This window comes from Callorhinchus milii, unplaced genomic scaffold, assembly GCF_018977255.1.
Source record: "Callorhinchus milii isolate IMCB2004 unplaced genomic scaffold, IMCB_Cmil_1.0 Scaffold6, whole genome shotgun sequence".
NCBI classification, from domain to species: domain Eukaryota; kingdom Metazoa; phylum Chordata; class Chondrichthyes; order Chimaeriformes; family Callorhinchidae; genus Callorhinchus; species Callorhinchus milii.
The window spans coordinates 5,778,151-5,796,663 of NW_024704747.1; the positions used below are offsets into that span (position 1 = coordinate 5,778,151).

Sequence of the window (18,513 nt, forward strand, 5' to 3'; positions counted from 1 at the left end):
TTGATGAACTGCTCCTTACCCCCAATTCCCGGCTTTCCCCAGTGGCCTGGTTAAAATTAGGAACTAGTTGCCGTGCAGTCATGTCCTCTGCCTCTTTGATAGCCTGGCTTCCTGAGGTCCTGGGCAACAATCCTCTAGGTAAATTGGCCATTCGCGTCATGGCTTTTCACGGGGCCTTGTTGTGCACAGAACACTACTGCAATTGCCAGCAAACACACAGTTCACTATAATTTGCAATAACTCGCGAGCATTTAAGATGTTTCAATGTTACAGGACTGTGTCTCTGAGGGTTATTAAATTGAGACTTTCAGCTTCCAAGACGAGTTAAGGAAAGTGGGTTTGCAGTGTGTTGTGTGAGTGTGTATGTATAGGAAGTTTCTCCAAATCCCTCCACATGCATACAGACTCATACTGCACACTGCACACTACACACCCACACACGAACATCGTTCGTTTATAAAGTGAGATTCCAGCGCTGTAAAATGTTTATAGAAGCGACACGATGGGGATTTGTGGTGTGTTTCTGTAATTCAGCTAGCTGTGTCTGTTTTATACCACAGGTGTTATGTTTTCACATTGTGGCCTGTTAAAAATCCTCATGAATAGTTTCTTTAAGAAATTAATTTTATTAGTGGAGCAGAGCCCAAGGTGCTGGTTGCCTTGTACAGTGGGATAATGATCTGCTGCTTGACTCTGGCTACACGTTTTCAGTGTGACCAAGTGTGGGGGGTTGGGGGAGACATTCAAATAGTTTATGTTGATAGCCTTTGGAGACACTAATACATTTCAGTACATGTATTGGTTGCTGCAGCTGATGTGTGACTCACTGTGCATCGCAGAGCAGGCCCTGCTTTGTTTAAACTTAGCGCCTCTGTCACCCAAAAGTTCCCCCTGCAACACATGCGATTTCTTTCATCTGACCTCTTGAGCTACATCTATCCCACAGTCCCTTTGCCTCGCTTCCTCCCTTGCTTCCTTCAAGGCAAGTCTCAAGTCCCTCCTCTTCCACCTTCCCTGCCCTCCACCCTCCCTTATCCCAATTTCCCACTCCCACCCTGCTCGGATCCAAATCCCTAAATGTCCAGCGCCTTGGGATGTCCTCCCGACATGAAAGGCCCTATCCAAATGTAATTTTGTATTGTATTGTATCTGCATAGATGGCAATCTATGGCTCATAACCAGTATCCCCTCATAGACTTTCCCTCAAGTCCCTTTCACTTTTTAAGCAGGAGCTTTTCAGTTATGCGAGAGCATCTAACGTGCCAAATACTATTTCCAGGAGTGTTACATAAAACGCAGTGTGTGTTTCCAGTAAAACCCTCTGATCTGATCAAGTCATCTAATCCTACTGTAATGATAACCTACCATTATAATATTGTAATTCATAAAGCTTCCTTTCTCCATACCTTGTCAAATGGAGACAGAAGGAATGACTGGACAGCCATCGATGTGGGGATAATAATAACAATAATAATGTTTGAATTTGATGTTCAATACAATTTACATTTATGTAGTGCCTTTCATGTCAGGAGGACGTCTCAAAGTGCTTCAGACAGCTGTCTGGGAACTTGAGCTGGGGGAGAGGCTGGGAGGGAAAGTTAACCAAAAATGTGGTCGAAGAGGTAAGCCTTAAGGCATGCAGAATAAAGTTCCTTTCACGTCAGGAGGGGGGTCTCAGCAAGCTTCACTGATTCACTGTAAAGTGTAGTGACTGTGTGTCTTGTAAGAAATAATAGAACATGCAAGCTTGATTTTGTAAAGCTTTTGAGAAAAGTTGCCAATTTTTGCCAACCACAAAATGCACAGTCAATCCACTTCATAGTATATCTATTTTATAGTATAGTGTATGAAGCCCTTTGAGACGTCTCGACTACATAAGCCGCTATACAAAATGCAAGGGTTATTACTTTTTTAGCTACTTCCCCAGCCCAGGTCACTGAGTCCAATTGTGGCAAACCAACTATAATTGCCCTGGTTGAGAACAGTACAGGAGTATTATATACAGTTAAAGTTATCTAAAGTTTAAGTCAGGAGGGACCTTCTGGGTGTGTGAGTGCCTCGCATCTGCAGGAACAGTTGCTAGGAGGAATTTTCCCGTGTAGGATTGCACCAGCATTCTAATCGTGGAGGCTGAATGTCTTTCAAAGAATGTCTGTAGCAGGTAATACCGTTCCCAAAAATCCGCCCACATTCAACAACGTGACTCGCTTTTTCCTCCTCCTCCTCCCCTCCCCCTGTTGACTTCTTTCCTAAGGAGACCATGCACGAGATATTAAAAGCGATGAAAAAAATATTTTTTTGAAAAAAACAATGCGTTTCAATCCAAAATAATGACTCAAGCAGTTTTAGGTTGAATTGCAGGTTGTGAAACCTTGTCAAATGAGGTGGCAGCAACACAAGTGTAGGCCGGAGGGGAAATCCCTGCACTCCTAGCGCTGTGATCGCTTATCAATGCCCTGCCCAGAATTAGGAGGAATGGAATCAGTCTCATCCCATGTTTCCGTCAGATGTTAAGAACATTCCTTGCGTTTGATAATGCATCGAGACTTCTCGAAGCACTTCACAAGGGAAGTTGCTGTTGAGTGTCGATTGAGTGCATTTGAAGGCGAAATTTGAATGTGAAGTGGTATTAAGTAGAAATTGAGACCACGCTAATGGGCTGTGTATAGGTGTCAGCCTGGCTCAATTAGTAGCGCTCTCTCCTCTGACTCAGAAGGTTGTTGGTTCAAGCCTCCACGTCTGGCCTTAAGCTCCGAGTCTTCAGCTGACACTTGCTTGTAACGTCCTGCATTGTCGGAGGAGCTGTCCTTCAGATGCAACATTGACCCTAAGGTTTTGCCCTGCCTGGGAATCGATCCCAGGTTCTGTCACTTGCGGGCGAGTGCTCTAACTGTCACTTGCGGGCAGGACTCCACAGTAAATCCTGTGAAGCTCTTTGAGTCGTTTCGAAGAGTGTTCGAGTACAGTTTAGAAACTTCTTTGTACATTGACAGATTCCATGCTCTCTCTAGAGACCCTTTGCTGCTTGGAGTCACTTTGAGCTGCACAGGTACTGCACGCTTCATTCACCTCAGCCTTGGAAGCAGATTTGCAGTCGAGTAAGAACACATGGCACAAACCTTGCAAAAATTATGGAGAAATTTCCGCTACAGAAATACCAGAAAACCACCAGGTTTAATAATGATTTCCTGTCATGAAATAGTTTTGTCACATGTGCTTGCCCATTGACTTGGCAGATCGGCTTTTTTTAACATGTTGCACAGTGAAACCGCGATTGGATTCATCTCGGGCAAATTGATAGGTATCCGTGCAATCACAGTTTTAGTATTGTGCTTCTTACACAGTCACATACTGTTGCCTCAGTGGCTTCTGAAATGATTTAAACTGAAGAGCTCGGTGGAGTTGTGAGGGATGGGGAGGGGGCGTGGGTTTCCTGGGGACAGTCTCGGGTCTGTTTTGCATACACTACTTGTATTTGTTTGTTTTATTGCTAAGAAGAGAATTAGGAAGGTATGATTAATAGGGGGAAATTTTGCAAACTACCTGTTTCCTTTGAAATCACGATCGGCATTTGCAAATACTTTTATGACCGATTTTTCTCTTCTTGTGATGTGTAAATTTAATGGAAATTCTGAGTGAAAACCCGGGTGGGAGAAGCCACGTACCTAGAATGTGGAGATGATGGTGCACAGTGTTTCAGATGCAGGTCAGATCCCCCACAGTACCTAGCTGTCCAAACCACCTCAGAATTTCCAGCATCATAATAAACTAAATATTTGCAATTTTCTCACAGCGCCTTATCACATTGAAACATCTCGAAGCACTTCCCATAATGAGTTAATCATCTCTGCGTTTCCACAGCAGTTATTGTGTGTGTCCTGAGGTGGTTTCGTTCACTCCCTGATTGAATCTGACTGTGGTGGAAAATGGTCCATCCCCCAATTACCGCACACACCTTGTAAGAAAACAGAAGCTACTTTTACTCCTCATGCTGACTTCAATGGAAAATGCTTTTCATGTGAACACAAACATATCTTGAAGGTGCTCTGTTGTAAAACTCTCACCAAAGATTCATTTGGGACTGAGGGAGAAGGGAATAGAGGGGTATAGGTGAAGGGAATAGGATTGATGTGAGCTCATGTGGAGTATAAAGACCACTGTGGACTATTTGGGATGAGTGGACTATTTTCTTTCTGTATCACTTTATAATAATAATCCTTGCATTTGATATAGTGCCTTATCAAGTCTTCGAGATGTCTCAAAGCACTTCACAGAATATATTTTGTGGGCAAAATGCGGCAGCCAATCGTGCACAACGGTGTCTCATAGACAGCCATGGATTAAGTGATCAATTTATTATTTTTTTTTGAAGGAATTATTACCCCAGGAAAAGCGATCCGTCAATCATCTAACAACCGGGTTCCTACTTACTGCTGGGTGAACAGCGTGTGGAGTAAGGAAACTTTCCCAACATTTCACCCTGCTGGGAATCAAACTCAGGTCTCTTGCTTGCGAGGCAATGCTCTAACCACTGAGCTACAGGACTCCACGTTGGACTCCCATGTTACTTTGTGCAATTAATACTGTACAGGACTGGGAAAGCCCAACGCGCTCTGTCTAACCATTCTCAAAGTCGATCTGACTGGTCTCACAGACTTGGATGTCGAATCTTTGATACATTGATTCAGAAATGTGATGACCTGAATCTCACAGCGGTTCCTTTCCCGAGATCGCTCCATGGAAAGGATAGGCTTAAGGCAAGTTTTGAAGGGGACGCAGCAAGTGAGTCAGTGGGATGGGGTTCCAGAGAGGGAGGGCATAATGGCTGAATGCTCATCCACTGCTGATGGGGTGGATTGGATGGGGGACATGAAACTGGCTGGGGTTTTCTGAGTGAGACGGAGGCCATAGGATTGAGGGGGTGGCAAAGGTAGGATGGTTGAGGCAATGGAGGGGTTTGAAAGTGAGGACAAGGAACTTGTCGGTAGGAACTGGTGAGTCCAACAAGGAAAGATCAGTCTTGGATGTGATAAAGGCGTGAATGAGGGTCTTGGCAGGTTGGGAAGATGGAGTCGGGCGACCGTGTGGAGGTGAGGAAAAGCTGAACGAATGAGAGCCTGGACGAAGGAGAATTAGGAGTCGAACAAGACACTGAGGTTCCGCACAATAACACACATGGGTTTACTTAGAAAGATATATTGTTATCCTGTAAAAATACATCAAAGGTGGGCTGAGACCAGGTTAGTGATTGGAAAGTGGAGCAGAAGAGGAGAGAAGGTAAATAGCAGGTTTTAAGATTAGGGTTGATAGAAGTCCTTGTCAACTAAAAAAAACATTTGGAGTTATTGGATGCAGCGATAAGCACTCTACTCTGAAGGAATCCTTGTGAAATCAGCTTGGTAGGTGAGATTGTCTGTTTCTGGCTGAAATCGACCGCATGTTACTGTGGAAAAGGGTGGGAAAAAAAACAGAATGATAATAATATGAGGCGGGGTGGTGGTGGGGGGGTGTGTGAATCATGAACCGAGTGAAATTGGTTAAATGTTTTAAAATTAAAATTGTGTTTCATTTGTTTTGTCGTTTGTGATTTGTGCAGTGATAACCGAGTGACGTTTGAGTAACTGTATTACAGTAACAATGTTTGTGCCATCACTGAAGCATGTGAAGTGAAAACGAGCAAAACTGTGGTTTCTATTGACCCTGAGGGCTAACACTCGGTTTAGCTCCAGGTTGGATTGCAAAAGGAAGCTTCAGAGATATTGGTCACTGAGTTCAAGAGGCTGATGTCTGCTCTGTGCAGACAGAATGATCATCTTGATCCTCCCAAGGAGTCATGGTAACGATCTTAAAATACACGTCTCGTGATTGCGTGGGAGGAAAAGCCTTTTCATTCCCTTTCAACCTACAAAGATGGGTTTGGCGCTCAAAGAGTTAAAATGGTTGCCGACTTCTTAAATTCCTCCTGATTCCAGGTAAAAACCTTCCTCCGAAGCTGACAAACAAATCTGTAGTGAGTAGAATATCTGGCTCCTTTATTGCTTGCAGGTTGACCTTTTAATAGAATTTTTCATCTGTTTTTATTCAGCCTGGTCTATTACTTGGCAGTGGTTTCTTTTGTACGTGGTGCTTAATGGTAGTTAAACTCTAAGCGATACAGGAAATGCAAATCATCCTTACACTGAAGATGTACGGTGACGTGATTCTGTGGCAGTACGTATGGCTCATGGTTTCACCACATTAAAGAGCCTTTTTAAAAGAAAGGGAACAGATGAAAGCTTTTGTGAATTTAGTTAGAACTCCACTGAAGGTTCAAAGCTTATAGATTTGAATTCTTCAGCGAGCCGCAAAGCTTCATATTTGCGATATTTATAGCTATTTGTTCTTTTCAGCCTTGTGAAGTTTTACGAGGCCCTATTACGTTAATGTGCATTTAATTTACTTACACCTTTTAAGCACTCGTCTAAAAAGGTCTGTCGCCAGGATGCACAGCCAAATCTACATATGGTCTGATTTTCTATTGAGGAAATTCCTGACAAAAGCAAATCTTAGCCGAGTTCCCAACTTCGTCTGATTGCAGGGTAAGTGGGAATCCACATATAATGAACTGGGATACAGTAAAAATGTCTTTATTAAGGGCAGGGCAAAAAAAATCCAATCTACCAAATTGCAAATCATCCAACTGCGAGACTGGTCAGTGAAGTATCTTCCCGCCGCGAAAATGACAGCATTGGTTTTCCACTGTTTGGCCACTATGCCCCGAAACTCTGGAACACTCTTCCTCTCGCCCTCCGTCTTGCCCCTTCCTTCCCCATCTTCAGATCGTGCCTGAAGATCATCTTTTTCGACCGTACTTACGGTCAGCTCCCCTCTCCCTGGCTCGGCATCGTGCTCCGCTACTGTCAAGCGCTCTGGGACGCTATCCTGCGTGAAGGGCACTAAACAGATGCAAATAGTTGTTCTTGTTTAGTCCACGAGGAGAGATAGGGATGTGCATCCGATCCATGATTCCATATGAATGCTTCCAATTATAAACCGTGTAGAGCCTAGTTTCTCAGAGATCAGTGTTGAGCCATTTTGTGCTTCTTGACATCTGTCCACCAGGAACTGGCGTGACATTGCCTTGAGTTTTACAGCTGTCAAAGAGAGGAGACTTTTGTTCCATCAGCTCGGGTTGAGTTTGCCAGTCAGTATCCTTGTTTAACCATTCTGTTGTTCAGTTCGAAAAAATAACAGGGCTTTTTTGGTGCCGATTTTCTTTGATAGATGTTTTTCTGTTTGGGTGGGATGTCCTCACGACATGAAAGGCTCTATACAAATGTAAACTTGTTGTTGTTTTGAGGAGGTGTCATTTTACAATCAACACAAATTTACATTTATATAGCGCTTTTATATAGTGTCAGATGGATGTTCCAAAGTGTTTGGCACTGCTGGCTGGGTACCCAAGGTGGGTCTGGGAGCTGAGGGAGGTGGGGAAGGGGAAAGATGACCGAAAGCACAGTCAAAGATACTGACCGATACCGTTATGTTTAATGATTATAAAAAGGATCACTCCTGGACAGATGCTGTCTGCAGCGGCATCTGTAAACTGCTGCAAAGTGCTCTTGTGACATTTTCCAATGTGAAGAGAGTGAGGGCCAAAAGCATTTTTAAAACATCATTGGCTTCTCATCGCCTCTTCCTTCCCTTGTCTGATGTGAGTTCACAAGATCATAAGACAGAAGAAGGCCCTTAGACCCACTTGATCTCATCCTTCCACAATACCCACCCTCCCTTGTTGGAAGGCACGGGGTGTTTAAGCCGTTTCTGGGCGTTTTAGAAAGAAGCAAAAGTTGCCACCGGTGCTTTGAGAGTCATTTTGAGGGCAGCCGTTTGCGCTCAGTGATAGTCATGACAGAGGGGGGGAAAAAACATAGGGTGTGTTTTATTACTGCTGACACAAGCCCTTGATTCACATAAAACATTAAGAGCAGGGAGGAAGGAGTGAACCTCTGCCGTGCTGTGAGCAAAAGCCCTGAAAAACACTCGATGAGCATCTGAAAATGGGGCCGGTGATCAAACCGCCCACCCCAAAATATGTCCCCTCTGCCGGCCATGACAAAGTACACCAGGACTCGGCCGGAATCTCCAGGGCCCTGGGTAGAGCAAGCACTCCCCAGCGCCAGCCAGCATCAAACCGGCTTTTGTTCTGTGTTGTGTTTTGTTTTAAATAAAGAAGTTCACGTGCTTTGCTGCGACCGTGCTCAGTGCTTCGTTGTGCGTCCAAAGATTGGAGTCCTGTAGCTCAGTGGTTAGAGCACTCGCTTTGCAAGTGAGAGACCTGAGTTCAATTCCAGGCAGAGGGCGAAACCTTGGGCAAGTTTCCTTACTCCACACAGAGCCTAATAATAATCCCTCCAAAAAACAATAATAAATTGGTCATTTTCAATCTACGACTGTTTGTGGGACATTGCTGTGCGCAATTGGCTGCCGCGTTCGCCCACAAATATACAGTCAATTCACTTTACAGTGTGTTCTGTGAAGCGCTTTGGGACGTCCTCCCGACGTGAAAAGCACTATATCAAATGCAAGGATTATTATTATTATTATTATTGTGAGGGTGCAAGGAGGGTAAAATGAGCAAAGTAACCACATCTCCACCTCCTTTCAACCCCCCCCCTCACCTCCCCTCCTCTCTCTCTCTCTCTCTCCCCAGTTGCAGATCCTCTGACCTATTAGAAAACAAATTCCACAGTCACATATCTGTGGACAACAGTTTGCAACAAAATTACCGAGCGGCAAATTCTCTGAATATCGATTGCCTGCGTGTTGTATTTTTGGCCTCGTCTCTTAATGCCACATTTTTCTTTAATACAGTATGTATGAGTTAGGAGAAACAATCGCGACAGTCTGTTTTCTCTTTGTTGTTGTTGTTCCGTCGTTTGCAGTGTGCTGTTGGGTCAGCCTCACATCCCGAAGAAGCGGCGAAATGTACAAGAGTTGAAGTTCAGGAGATGAGGCAGATTTTCGTGACTGGTGTGTAAAAAATACAGTTCCACTATCATAACTGGTTGTGCTCTGTATTTCACCAAAGCCAATAACTAGCACACAACCAGCTGTGTGTTTGTGTCTGTGTGTGTGTGTATGTGTGTGTGTCTGGGTGGGGATGTGGGCGGTGGGTGTGTTCTTTGTGGGACGTTGCTGTCCGCAAATTGACTACCGCATTCGACTACAAACAAACACAGAAACTACATTTTACTGTAAATCTTGTGAAGCTCTTAGAGATGTCCTCCTGATGTGAAAGGCGCTATATCAAATGCAGGCGTATTTATTTATATTTATTCAAGAATATGTGACTCCGCAATCCTAGACCGCATTTGCACCGTCGCCTCAGACTGCAGATAAAATTTTGTATACTGCACTCCCAGAACTTGTTTGAAGTAACAGCAGTTTAAGCAGTAAAAGTTTAAGGAGCGTGTTTTTGTTTTAGGTACATATTTCTGGAAGTGTTCATATCATTGTGGGAGAGAGGGGAGACTCTGACATTGGGATAGGACTGAATTAACATTCGTGTTGATCTCATTGTGAACAAGGGTGCTTCAACCTCAACTGAGCATTTTAATTCAGTTCTGTACGAACGTGTTCACAAACTCCAGGTAACTCGTGAAGAAGTTTGTACGGAACTGAATTAAAATACACAGTCACCGAAGTCGGGAGTCCTCCCACTCAGCTCCTGTTAACCCTTTTTATTGAGGGGAAAGCTTGCCAGACAGTGATATCAATGGCAAGCTATGCGGTTTTAGCTGGTTACCAGTTACCCCCCAACTCAGTCACTCTGGGGTCCCCAAGCCTTGGCTCTTACCAACCTGCGCCTAATACTTTCTGGAATTTAGGTAATCAGGATGTGTCCCTCCAGGGAGAGAGAGCGCATTGCATTCCAACAATCTGTCTCTGGGGTTTCCATGTGTAGGTGGGATGCGTGGAAATCTCAGCTTGGTTTGGGTACTCTTAAGCAGGATGATGAGTTTTTGCATGTGTCATACTAATATTGTTAGTTAAACAACAGACAATATCAAGAGAGACCAATATAGGATATAAAAATGATTCATTTTAAATACTGACTGTGCCACCTGCTCTTTAAATACTGCGTAGGACTGATTTAGTAAAGGACTGTGGTGGCAAAGAGTAATTAATACAGTATTGAAAAGCTTTCATGATGGAATAATTCCTGTTGCAGAAAACAAGTTGGCAACATTTGTGTCTATCCTGACTTTAATGGAATTCCAATTTATTAGTGTTGTGCTTGTTTGCCGAAGCTTAACCAGTAATGAAAGCCAAACAGTTTACACAGGAGAGGGCACAAAATGGCGACATCTTGTCTTAATTCCAAATATTGTGCCGTTTTGAGTACAAATTCTTCTTCATAAACAAATGATATTATAAATTCCATAATTCTTCAGTCCAATCCTTACTTAAGAGGAAGTTGTTACATTTTACTTTTGGGTAAGAATTCGATTCAGCGTTTTTGGTGACGTCAGCCATTAATAGGATTTCGTATTACAATTTCGCCTCGGCAAACTAATTTTTACCCTGTATCGAATGCAAGGGATGTGGGCCGAAAGAAACTTTGTGCAGTAAATTCAGGGCTGGGCAGTCTAGATCCTACTGCTCTCTGAGTGACACATATGCACAGCGACAAACTGCACTAGAAAACACACAGACACACATACACATTTTAAGACACTTATCTGAAGAGAACTTGAGCAAAACATTGTGACTCTGAGTCATTTGTCCTCTCTGCAAAACTAGTAAAAAGAAGTGGCTTTCTGTCACAAATCAGCAGTAAGATGCTTAATGCAACTTACTGAATCCTTAAGACACGATAGTACAACTGGCTTTATCGGAGATGCATATGTCCAATGGCACGTAGCTCCTGATGTGCAACCACATTTAATGGGCCACACAGAAGAGTTATTGGTGTGTCGTGTGTAATTAATTTGGTCAGTTGTTTGAACTTACAGTAGTATCACACCAGGGTCTATGTGCTTTTTCTTTTCTGTTACGAGTGCATAATTTCAGTATTTGAAATACTTTTTTTCATAAAACATTAAACTTAATAGAAACAGGGGACCTTAACACCAGAGCTGATGGCACTTGTGTTTAAGGAAACAACTATGAGCAACAACAGGATAGGTCAAAGCTCTTCAAGAACAACAACAACATATTACGTATGTATAGCGCCTTTCACGTCAGGAGGACATCCCAAAGAGCTGCTTCAGCCTTGAAATCTCACAGGTGTCACTATGTAGTGCTCTGGGACCCTACCCTTCGTGAGGGGTGCTATACAAATGCACGTTGTTGTTGGTGGTGTTGTTATGTAAAGGCATATAAATGCTAAATGAAATAAAGAAATTAAATCCAGAACAGTACTTGCACATAAGCCAAAGCAAGATGATGCATGTTTAGTGTTGTGAAAGGCAGTTTTAGGACAGACACCAGGTGGTATTTCTGTAAACAGAGAGTAATTGACAGCTGGAACAGGTTACTAGAAAGGGTGGTTGGATGGAGGATACCAGACTCTTTTAAGAAACAGATTGATGCTGTGATGGTGATGACAATGATAGGGTGGGTACTTTCTCAAAGGATGAGATCATCTGGGCCAAAGGGCCTCATTGATTCCAAACCTCCCTTATGATCCTCTGAGTATAAAAAAAGGAGTTGCATTTAACTTGTTTGTGTCGTCCAGGAAGAGGATGGGAGATGAACACGAACCTAATGCTGATTTGTGGTAATAATAATCCTTGCATTTGATATGGTCTTATCACATTGTTGAGATGTCTCAAAGCGGTTCACAGAATATACTGTAAAGTGGATTGACTGTATTTGTGATGCTGGGAATCAGGAATTCTGGATTCAAATGCAGCTCATAAAAAGATACACTTTTATTCATGTTGGAGTAGTTACTGGGTTAATATATATAATATATTTAGACAGAAGAATAACCATAGCAATACCCAGATGTGATGGCACATCTCAAGAAATTCTTGCCCTGTCAGAAATTGTTGATCGATCTGGGTACTGACACAATGCTCCTAAGGCCAAAACTATCTTTGTTTTTTAACATCACCATTTCTCCACACATCTGCCTGTTCAGGTGGACGTTAAAGATAATCATCATCATATTAATAATAATCCTTGCATTTGCTATAGGGTATTATCATGTCATTGAGACATATCAAAGCCCTTTACATATTTTGTGGGTGAAATGCGGCAGTCAATTACGCACAGCAGAAGATCCCATGGCACTATTTGAAAAGAGAGAAGGGAGTTTCTCTCTCCTGGTGTCCTGGCCAACAATCCCCCAGATAAAATTGGTTATTCACTTCATGTCTGTCTGTGGGATATTACTGTATGCAAATTGTCAGTTGCATTTGCCTACAAAATGCACAATCACTACACTTTAGTGTAAATCCTGCAAAGCGCTTTGAGGCATCCTCCCGAGTGTGAACGGCACTGTATCAAACGTAAGAATTATTATTTCCATTACTCACATCAGCACCTGATCTCGAAAAAAAAGCCTTTCATAAAGAACAAACCCTATATTTCCCAGTCGTGATCATTAACCCCTGCCACTTATAGCACATTGAGGATAAATTCAGTTTGGGTATTTACAAAATAGCTGCAGCCAAATAAACTTCTAGGGTAACACGAGAGCCATTAGCCAACGGATTGCTGTGCAGGTTGCCAAAAGAAACATTTTTGGATATCCATTTCACTCGTTTTAAAAAAAATTGCGATCATTCAATACCAGGACCCTGCAAGAAAGAGAAAAAAATTAATGAGACGAGCAACCCAAAGTATTCCCCATTCAATCTTATCTTTATTCCACTTGTCCTTCAGATATTGCTTTCCTTGCCTCTTTCAATAAAATCATCTTGTTTCCCTTTTTATGCTGCTGCTTACAGTAACGGAGCTCAAAAGACCAATGTGAACGCCAACTCTTTTTAGTTGGAGTTCATAGCATTTGCTTTTGCAGATCAAAACTTGCACTGCAGCTTACATGGTATTAATGCTCAGCTTCAGATGTAGCCCTGTAGGGGTTTGGGTCTTTTTTCCTTTGGTGTGGGGGAAGCGGGGAGTGGGGGTGGGGGGATGATGGCGGGTGATGGATATCCTATGGAGTATGCTCAATGTTTGTGAACACTGCTGTCCTTGTTTTCCAGGGTTCTGTTCACAAGCTCGGTCCTTAACCTGGCTGAACTGGTTGCCCTCCGACCCGACCTTGCCAAATTGAAAAAGGTCCTGTACTTCCATGAGAACCAGTTGGTATATCCTGTCCGGAAAAGCCAAGAAAGAGACTTTCAGTATGGATACAACCAAGTGATTTCATGGTAGGTAGTTTGTGCATTGTTGGTTCCTTCAATCTTTTTTTTTACCCAACCTCCCCCTTAACAAAATAACAATAAATTGGTCACTCAGTGCATAGGTTTGTGAGACACTGCTATGAGCAATTGGCTGCCGTGTTTTGCCCACAAAATATACAGTCAATTCACTTTACATTGTATTCTGTGAAGCACTTTGAGGCGTCTCAACAATATGATAAGGTACTATAGCAAATGCAAGGATTATTATTGACAATTTAGCTTCAAAATCTTCTAACAAACCTTGTAATATGGTGGATCAGATAAAATGCTACATCCTCACAGAGGGCAGAGTGAATCTTGCCACAGAGTAATATTTTTGTTCTTATATCCTGCATGACCAAGCAACTGATGTTTGGGTGTGTGTGTTGACACAAATATATAAATGATATTGATGGAACCTGCTTGCATTCCAGACAGGTGAATATATTTATAAAAGAAATAAAACTGCTTTCACATTGAGTTTGTGCCTTAAGCTTGTGCCTTAAACATTTTTTAAGCTTGATTTAAACACCAGTCTGCTCTCAACGTGGAGCCTGCAGTATGAGATTAATGGTTAAACTCAGCAAGCTACATTCCCCTGTCACTCCTGGGTATACAAAATACTGCACGAGTTGTGTGACATATGCATGATACAGATATTTTAGATGTTTTCACAATGTTCTGAATCCTGGATATAGGCCAAGTGGAGACAATAAGGAATACACTTGTCCACATAACAATAGTCACTATTGTTCAATGGAAGTCTTTGAGTGAAACACATTTTAATGCATTATTATCAAATACAAGTGTTTGTGATTATTCATGGTGAGATGCTATAGTGGACCAACTCCTGATTGGTGAAAATTTCATGTTATCACTGCGATCCATGAAGGACTGTGATGTCCTTCACCCACAAAATATACAGTCAATCCACTTTATAGTACAATCTGTGAAGCGCTTTGAGACGTCTCAAAGACGTGATAAGGCACTATATCAAATGTAAAGATTATTATTATTCTCATAACATGATATTGAGGTTTAATTTGCAGCGATCTGTCCATGATATCGTTAATATAAACTCTTGAGTTGCATGTAGGGAATCTTGCCGGTAAACCGGATTGTGTCACAGCAAATGTTTTCCCTGAATATTGTTGAAACAAGCAAGGTGGAGCCTAGGGAGTCCATGATGGACCTTCTCATCTGATGGAGCCCAGCTTGCTCTGAAATATGAGCTTCTTGCTCAGATGGCTGGATTGTGCGGTCCAACTTGGAAAAACTGAAGGGGTGAGAAAGGTGTAGAGGAGACTAAGTGCGGGGCTGTATCCTATTCTGAAGTTGCATTTTTTCTGTCAAACAAATGTAGAACAACACTGCAAGAATGCATTGTAAGGTACAGTAAAACTCCCATACGTATTAACTTTATGAACTGTAAAATCACCTAGGTCGTACTTGCATCCGAGTCCCATTCAGTTTTCTATCAATTAACCATCTCCCAACTCGTAGCGCCACTCCCTTATCCTCCATTAACTCCTGCACTATCCAGCTACATTGAATTGCAGGACCTCCTGATCCATTGACACGTGTGTGCACTTGCCAGTTGTAGTGATGAACTACTGCATGCGCATTATTGTGCATTAGTGATGAATCAGATTTGATATGACTTACACAGGTTTGCCTGCCACTCGGACTTTGTTGAAGTCATATTAAATGTTGTGGTCCCGACTGATATGACTTATGTGAATTTTAGATGAATTGGTCACTCAATCCACGACTGTTAATGGGACACTGCTATGTGCAATGGGCTGCCGTGTTTCGCCCACAAAATATCCAGTCAATTCACTTTACAGTGTATTCAGTGAAGTGCTTTGAGATGTCTCAAAGCCGTGATAAGGCGCTATATCAAATGCAAGGATTATTTATTATTATTTATATCGTGCCCCCAGACTAGTCACTCGGGGCAGGGAATCCAACTCAGCTCCTATTAACCCTGCACTCCAAAGCCTTAATGGGTAGGGTGGTCCTGGACAAGCAGTAGGAACGCTCGCCGGATATCAATATTTGTGGCAAGCCATGTGGTTTTAGTGGGCTAGACTCCAGCAGTTACCCCAACGCACACTCTTGGCTCTTGCCAACCTGCGCCTAATACTTTCGGAATTAGGTAAGCAGGATGCATCCCTCCGGGGAGAGAGTGCGCAATCCATTCCAACAATCTACCTCTGAAATTTCCACGTGGAGGTGGGATGCAGGGGAATCCTCAGTTTGGTTTGGATGGTATTAAGCATGGCGTTGGGTTTCTGCACGTGTCAGACACCCGGCTGACCAAAAAAAAAAGCACTTCCCACGTGAAAGGTGCCATACTAAAATGTAACAATTATAATGTTCACATACGTACACTTTTTCCTCGGCTGTGACTCATTTTATGACACGATTATGATGCCCTCGCTGTGACCCTGAGTGAGATCAGCAAACTCAGCACCTCATCGCACCCCATCAATTGCTGCGTAGCTCGGGAGATCTCTATGTGGCTCAGTTCCACACTCTGCGGCTCGTTTGCCAACCGGGCCACTAAGGGAGCAAAAAGCTAATCGATGCGGCATTTTGTTTTGCGCTTTACAGAGAGGCAATCGATGCACAATTATAACAAAATCAGTACTTTGTAGCAGAAGTCTACCTCTGCGTCCATCAGATAGATTTCTGGAACCGTTCTGTGTGCCGTACATGAACGGTTTGAAGCTTTGCGGTGTGCCCTGTAAAACTGATAACATTGTAACCGGTTCTCATATACGGGCCATGATCCCAACAGCAATGGGATTAAATCAGGAAAGTGAATGTGCTCATTGTTTTGCATCATGTCTCTGCTACTTTTGAGTACGTTTGTGGAGGGATTATGGGCACAGCTGCCACTTTCTGTTAAACCTGCACAGCAGGACTGTGGCGCCCCGTGATAAATGCTGGCTACCTCTCTTCACTTTCTCAGTTTTGTTGCGGCAAAAATAATAATATACTGTAATGATAACGTTTGTATTTGACATCGTGCCTTTCACGTCAGGAGGACATCTCGAACCTCTTCGCAGGATCCACTCAGTCTAAAGCGTTATGACGGCATTTTTTTGTAGGCTAAAACGGCTCAACCTAATCACCCTCGGTTTGATAAAACTGGTGCATTTGTTTATGGTAATCTGATTTAGGATGCGGAGTTTTGCACATCATAGGTTCCGGGATTTGAGCAATTATCCGCTCCACACCTGTGCAGCCCACTTAAAATACAATACGATTTACATTTATATAGAGCCTTTCACGTCGAGAGGACGTCTCAAAGCACTAAAAATAAGGTCACTATTTATTTAACGTACCTTGTTTCAATCTGCTGGTAAAATCTCTTGTCATGGCTATTAGTATTAATCTGGCCCCAATTTCCTTTGTAAATGCTATTAATTTGCTTTTTAAATGCTATTAATCTGAAATGCTGTACACTGTCCAGCACCTTGGGACGTCCTCCCGACGTGAAGGGCGCTATACAAATGTAATCTTGTTGTTGTTGTTGTTGTCAATTTATCCAAGCACTTTTTTTACACAGTTTCAGTGCATTGAATAATAAATTGTTCACTTCAATCCACGGCTGTTTGTGGGACACTGCTGTGGCCACGAAATATAGTCAATTTACTTTACAGTATATTCTCAAAGACGTGATCAGGTGCTACATCAAACGTTAGGATTATTATTATTATTATTGTTCCATTATTAGCCTCTGATCATGCATTGCACCTCCCTTTTTCCACCCCCATTATTTTACATCTTAACTGCCACTATACTGTCAGAAGCTGTTTACGTCCATACCCGCATGTCCATTCCGCCCCCAGAGGTATATGTTTACCTGGTTCAGCTCCAGAGTACTTACTTTGGCACCCGGGTTGGTCAGGCAGTGAGGTAATGGTAATGGTGAAAGTTTGCTTCAATATGTACTAAGTTTTCTTACACAGATCACGTGAATACCCTTGAGAAGTCATGTAGAGGAACAAATGCGTAGCAAATGGTGAACTTATTTTTATCCAGTTTGGTATGAGCAATAACATCTTGCATTTCTAAAGTGCCTTTCACTTATTTAAATATCGCAAAGTTTCCTTTACAGAGACAGGGTGTGAACCCGAGCAGGTGGGAGATTGGGGGAGTTAATGGAAGGTAAATGACTGAAGACGCAGTCGGGGAGCTAGGTCTTTACAAAGGTTGCAAGGTGGAGGGATTTATACACACACATATATACATATATATATATAGAGACAGAGTTCTAGAAAGCGGGGGTCAAGGTGAAGGCACACCCTTTGACACATAATTCCAGTGCCTGCAACTCATGAGCCATCTTGAAAGTTCTGATTCATGTTGGAGGAAACAGATCTGTTTGTTCCCTTTTTTTTTGCCACCTTGAACTTTTAACCGTGGAACTTGTGTGCTGACGTTGTACTTTCAATCAGTAATGACTCATTGTTTCTAACTTTCCTGAATTCCTTTTTTTTTTGTGTGCGTTTATTCCTCAAGCCAAGCAAGGGATGTTCATTCCGTGGAATGGAACACTTTGGCAGTACTGAGGACAACGATAACTTGCATTTATATAGCACCCTTCACGTGGGGCAATGCTCGAGTCCTCCCTGGCCTGCCATAGCATATGTTGGTTGCAAATGTTACTACTTCTCCCACAAAATATACAGTCACTACACTTTACAGTATATTCTTGACTGTGGCGGAGCACGATGCCAAGCCGGGGGAAGGGGAGGTGACCTTAGGCACGGTCGAAGAGGAAGGTCTTCAGGCACAACCTGAAAATGGGGAAGGAGCGGGCCAAGGCGGAGGGTTAGAGGGAGAGTGTTCCAGAGTTTCGGGGCGTAGTTGGCTGAAAGCAGGGCCACCGATGGTGAAACGGAGGGCATGAGGGACAGGCGGAAGGCTGGAGCCAGTTTAGCAGAAGTAGCAGGTAGTCAGTTGGAGAGTTAGCAGGTAGGAAAGGGCATAAAGGGGTTTGTTTAGTGGGGATACCATGTTGAGCCAAAAAATGTGTTTGAATACAGACAACTACCGACTGGTAAAAGTTGTGCTCACTTATGAACATCCCTGAGCTCAGCATTCATACTTATTAGGAGTT

At 42.9% G+C, this 18,513-nt stretch overlaps 1 protein-coding gene across 1 annotated transcript in view; it reads left to right on the forward strand.

Moving 5' to 3' along the window:
• Positions 1 to 18,513, forward strand: part of gtdc1 (glycosyltransferase-like domain containing 1) — a 161,697-nt gene that overhangs the window by 41,210 nt on the left and 101,974 nt on the right. Inside the window, exon 3 of the mRNA XM_042336284.1 lies at positions 13,200 to 13,367. Within this exon, the coding sequence (XP_042192218.1) occupies positions 13,200 to 13,367 (168 nt within the window). The remainder of the gene's footprint in view (positions 1 to 13,199; positions 13,368 to 18,513) is intronic.